The following is a 5,230-nucleotide window of genomic DNA, read 5'->3' on the forward strand; positions in this document are numbered from 1 at the left end:
TTATTTTTTTCTTAGGGAAAAATAAAATTTTGTAATGACTGCTTCAATTGCGCATTGTGTTTTGGTTTTGCATGTGAATGCAGAAAACTCTTTAAACCTGTGATGGAGCAGTTCCTCATTCGGCTCTTCCCCTTTTGAAATGTTAATCTCATGTATCATTTATTGGCCTCTGTGTTTTTGTAGCACTGTATCTGATAGAGCCAGGAAAGAGGTTTTTAGCATCAGTAGCACTACCCCCATGTGGCAGACATTATTGATCACCCCCATTTTTCCTGCTTCCGATATGAAAGCTTGTGTTTCTTCTCCACAGTGAAACGCTTCAGGGAGCCCAAGCATGAACGGAGACCCTGGAGAATCTGGTAAACCGCCATTTTGTGTCATTAGCAAGCCCTAGATCAGGACTATTCAATTAGTTTCATTTGAGGGCCGGATTATTGAATTGAAAATTTGAAAGGGGGTGGGGGGCATCCCGATCACTCTCTGTGGGGCCTATAAAATTAGAAATTAAATTGAAATGCATATTCAGCAGTAAAATGAAGTAACATTACCCACACCAACATCTATAAAAGGCTAACATTAGTGCTGCCTGTCAGTCGATTAAAAAAATTAACGAATTAATCGCACATTTTTCTGTAATTAATCGTGATTAATTGCATATTAATATATTGTCATAATTTCACATTGAACCTCCAAATTAATGTAGAAACAACATAAAGATCGCATCATATGACCCCTTTAATGGTATCTCTTTACTAAGTTGCCTATATTATTAACAAAGGCTAGTATTTTTGATACCAATACTGCTACTGATGTCTTTATTAAATGTATTTTCATTTTAGCCATTCATTATAACCATTGAACATTACAGTATAACTGAAAGACATTATTTTTAACATTTAGTTTTGACATAATTGTGTGTTTTTGTCGAAGTGCTACTGGTGCGCTGTCTGAAGCGGCTCAGCGCATGCGTACAGCCGAACGCGCAGCCTTTCAAACTAAACTCCATTTGATAATCATCTTCTTCCAGTGTCTGTGCTATTTCTCGCCAGAAATTATGACCGATAACACTGCCTTTATACTCGTTTAAACTAGAGTTGTGGATATGTCATAACCCCCTCACACAAGCGCTTGTCAACGCTGCCGTCTATTGATGTTGCGGTCTCCAGTAGGCTGTTGTTGTTGAGTCTCTTCCTTTTCTTTTTTGGCTGTGTGAAACAACGGCCCGGACCAGTGTTGCCACCTTGTGGACAAACTAATTAGTGCAAAAACAATTCAAGGTGTACATGCTACCTGCGCGTAGCCTACTCTTCCCTCGGGCCGGATGAAGATGATTGGCGGGCCGTATTGGGCCCACGGGCCGCCAATTGAATAGCCCTGCCCTAGATATTTAAACACATGCACGGTCAATACTCCACTGACCTGAGCGGCCCTCTGTAGCCCCATTCCCCTCGTGATTTAACGGTGAGTTCTAACCAGGTCTCCTCCCTCTCACCGCCCCCTCCTCCCCTTCACTTCTCTCAGGTTTCTGGACACCTCCAAACAGGCCATAGGGATGCTGTTCATTCACTTTGCCAATGTCTACCTGTCTGACCTCACAGAGGAGGACCCATGTTCACTGTGAGTCTGTGTGCACGTTGTCGTTTCAATGTTTCCCCCAAACATCGTTGTACTTCCCGTAGTGTTTGTGTCTGGTTTTTACATATTTGTTATCAGCTGTGCTCAGCGACCAACTCCCTGTGTTGTTTTCCGCAGATACCTGATCAACTTCCTTTTGGATGCGACACTGGGCATGCTGGTGATCTATGGCGGCGTGAAGGCCGTTAGTGCTGTGGTTGAATGGAGACAGTGGGATTCGCTGCGTTTTGGAGAGTATGGTATGAGCCTTAACATCAATTGTTAAAAGTACATTGAAAGTCTAGTGGGAACCGTGAGTTAATCATGGACTAGACACTTCCGCTGAGCGTCTTTATGTGAATGTGGCCTCATATAAAGAGGGCAGTCCTCAGACTCATTAATGGGAAATTGAATCAGCCCTTTCATTCCTTACCATTGTTCGATTTGTTCACTGAATTACATTCATTTGAAATTAGTATAGAAATCTTGTTCTTCACGGACTATAATGCCTGTCTGAAACCAAACAATAAGTCTAATCAATGATTTAACAGTGTTTTTATATAAAGGTTCCCTCCAAAAGAAAGTAGTCAGACCATCTTTCAAGGCACTGTAATGCAATTATGTTGAATTAATTTAGATGAGATCAACTTAACTAGTTCAACCCACCAATTTTAACACCAGTTTCTTGTTTCGGTTAACCACTGAACTGCACATACATACTCATTGGCAGTGAAAGATACATTTATGATGAACAGGAAATTATGTTTTCAAGCAGTGATTCTTAACCTTTTTCACTCCAGCCCCCAACTCCCGACTCATTTACATGATTTTCCAGGTCTAGGCTTCCTCATATATCCACATTTTTCAAGGCCATGGGAAAAATTGGGGGGTTGAATTGAAATAAAACTTTTAATGCTTATTTTGTCTTATTTTAAAGTCATCTTGGGGCCCTCTTGGAGGTTTGCTGGGTCTGTTTTGAAAAAAAAAAACACTGTTTTGTAGTGTTGTATTTCTAATGTTTGCACATAGGCGAGCCGGTTCAGTGCAGTGCCTGGGTGGGTCAGTGTGCTCTCTACATCCTCATCATGATGTTTGAGAAGGTCATGATCATGTTGGTCCTCCTTCTCCCACAGTGGAAGAAGGTCAGTCAGGTGTCCAAATACTAATGGATGTTTGTGGTTCATGTTCTGAACTAACTGATATGTTTGGAGAAAATGTATTATCATCATGTATCATTATAATACTGCTTTACTAACTTGCAGTTAAGGAAATATTCCACCCAAAAATGAAAATTGTCATAAAATTATGGTTTTTAATTATTTGGTTTATGATGTATTTGACTGTTGTTTGTGTGTGTTGGACAGCTGGCTACACTCAACCCCATAACAAACCCTCATCTGGAGCTAGCTATCGTCATGCTAATCGTCCCATTTTTCGTGAACGTAAGTGAGACACCTTTATGTATCGTTACCATTCAGAAGTTTGGGTTTAGTATGATTTTTTTATGCTTTTTTAGTGTCTTATGCTCATCAAGGATGCATTTATTTGATCAAATATACAGTAAAAACTGTAATATTGTGAAACATAAGTTTTAAAATAACTGTTTTCTATTTTAATAAAATATGCAATGTAATTTATTCCTATGATTATACATTTTGAGTAGCCATTACTCTAGTCTTCAGTGTAACATGATCCTTAAGAAATCATTTTAATATGCAGATTTGTTTAGGAAAAATTATTATTGATGTTGAAAATTCTGCTGATTACATTTTTTTTTTGTCTGTGTGTGTAAACCATGAAAAAACAAAAACAGCATTTATTTAAAATATAAATCTTTTGTAACATTATAAATTATGTAACATTATTTACCATCACTTTTGATAAATTTAATGCATTCTTGCTGAAAAAAAGTATTACTTTCAAAAAAATCTTACTGACCTCAAACTTTTAAATGTTAGTGTAATTGATTACAAATAATGATTACTGTTTTTATTATTTTTTTGCATTATTTTATGTTGTGATTTGTATATATTTTTTGCTATGTATTTATACATAAATATATTTGTATTTTCCTCACTGCTTGTTTCTTATGTAGAGAAAATGTGGCTTACATGCTCTAAATCTTCTGTATAAGTCTATATGACAGGTGGTTCTGTCATTGTTGCAACACATCTGTTTGTGTCTGAATGTTTGCCCCTGTTTGTGTGCGTATCCAGGCTCTGATGTTCTGGGTGGTAGATAACTTCCTAATGAAGAAGGGCAGAACAAAAGCCAAATTGGAGGAGAGGGAAGCAGAAGATGACCCTCGTGGCAGCAGCAAAGTGCGCTATAGACGGGCATTGTCACACGATGACTCTGAATCAGAAGTAAGTTACTCTTACTGAGTCAATTTGATGTGACCGCAAAAAAGGAAAATAATTATTCCTATGGCTGAACAAGAGCGGTAAGCAGTTATATGTGCCAAGCCAGCTACGCAACATACCTTCCTGCCTGCATCTATCCAATATTTTGCCCTCTATCTATACGTATATCCATGGGTGCACATACGTTTTTCTGTGTGGTTCTCACAAGAGCACCTGGAGATTTGGTTCGGTGTTCACACTGCACAGTGTGACCCATTAAATATAACTATACAAAATAAAATAATTAGTAATAATTGAGTAACTATTATTGCACTATTATTGCGCACCACTTATGTGCATCCCTGTATATATCAGATCATTTTTAGAAATGAAGCAACTTCTGCATAATTTCTTCATAATTTCAATTTCTTGGGGTCCAGAAATGTTCCACAGGGATTAGAACCCACAACCTGAAAGGCTTAGCAGAGTGCACTACTTAGTTGATGCACAATCATCAGGCTGCTGGGAAGAGCTTTCAGTGTGAGGAGCACACAAAAGCATTGCTTAACATTTTCACATGCTAAGCTAACTTATTACTAATGTAGCTTATGGTTAACATGATAGCTGAAGAGTCACATTAGAAAGAATGGCAACTGGTTAGTATGTTAAACAATTAGCATGCTAAGCTAACTAACATAAGTCAACACAGGCACGGTCAACTTTGGAGAGTTATTTCTTGGGAATGGTAGTAATTATCAAAAATCTGTCTGGTAATTTCTGTGCAGCTGGGTCAGTGCTTAATTTGAGCCGGATCCTGTTCCGGAAAATGTCAGATTTTGGATTTTTCGTTCCGGTAATTGTTTTTAAGGATCCGCCATTAGATCATGACAGTGCGTACGTGCATATGAGAGCGAGCGCATATTTGGAGGTTATGCATTGGTCCTCAACATATTTTTGACCGTAACCAGTCAGCTTTCTTCAAACTCGCTCTCATTGATATTTTGTGAGCAGCAGAACGTTTGGAGAGAGTGTAATAATACCAGAAATAATACCAAATAAAGTGAACTATTATAATGTATAAACATTATAAACACTATAAACATAGCTATACGTTAGTATAGCTCACTCCAAAACAAATCATATAAATGTATTCAGAACAGAACAAGAATGAAATAAAAAATATATAAACCAAAACAAAGCGAAACTGAAAGTACCAGGCGTTAATTGGGCTCACGTACCTCTCATTCGGCACAAATCCTAATGTTTCCATATTC

The 5,230-nt window shown here is 38.0% G+C and overlaps 1 protein-coding gene across 3 annotated transcripts in view; it reads left to right on the top strand.

The window, feature by feature from the left end:
• Positions 1 to 5,230, top strand: part of LOC107656046 (store-operated calcium entry regulator STIMATE-like) — a 15,830-nt gene that overhangs the window by 3,727 nt on the left and 6,873 nt on the right. For 2 of the 3 annotated variants that reach the window (XM_016443707.1, XM_016443705.1), the window contains exons 3-7: positions 1,522 to 1,617; positions 1,753 to 1,874; positions 2,644 to 2,756; positions 2,979 to 3,056; positions 3,831 to 3,980. In XM_016443707.1, coding sequence (XP_016299193.1) covers positions 1,522 to 1,617; positions 1,753 to 1,874; positions 2,644 to 2,756; positions 2,979 to 3,056; positions 3,831 to 3,980 — 559 coding nt within the window. Of the gene's footprint in view, positions 1 to 310; positions 360 to 1,521; positions 1,618 to 1,752; positions 1,875 to 2,643; positions 2,757 to 2,978; positions 3,057 to 3,830; positions 3,981 to 5,230 lie in introns of all 3 variants that reach the window. The other variant, XM_016443706.1, reaches the window with a different exon arrangement.

The sequence above is a fragment of the Sinocyclocheilus anshuiensis genome, unplaced genomic scaffold (genome assembly GCF_001515605.1).
Source record: "Sinocyclocheilus anshuiensis isolate Anshui unplaced genomic scaffold, SAMN03320099.WGS_v1.1 scaffold51, whole genome shotgun sequence".
Classification (NCBI taxonomy): domain Eukaryota; kingdom Metazoa; phylum Chordata; class Actinopteri; order Cypriniformes; family Cyprinidae; genus Sinocyclocheilus; species Sinocyclocheilus anshuiensis.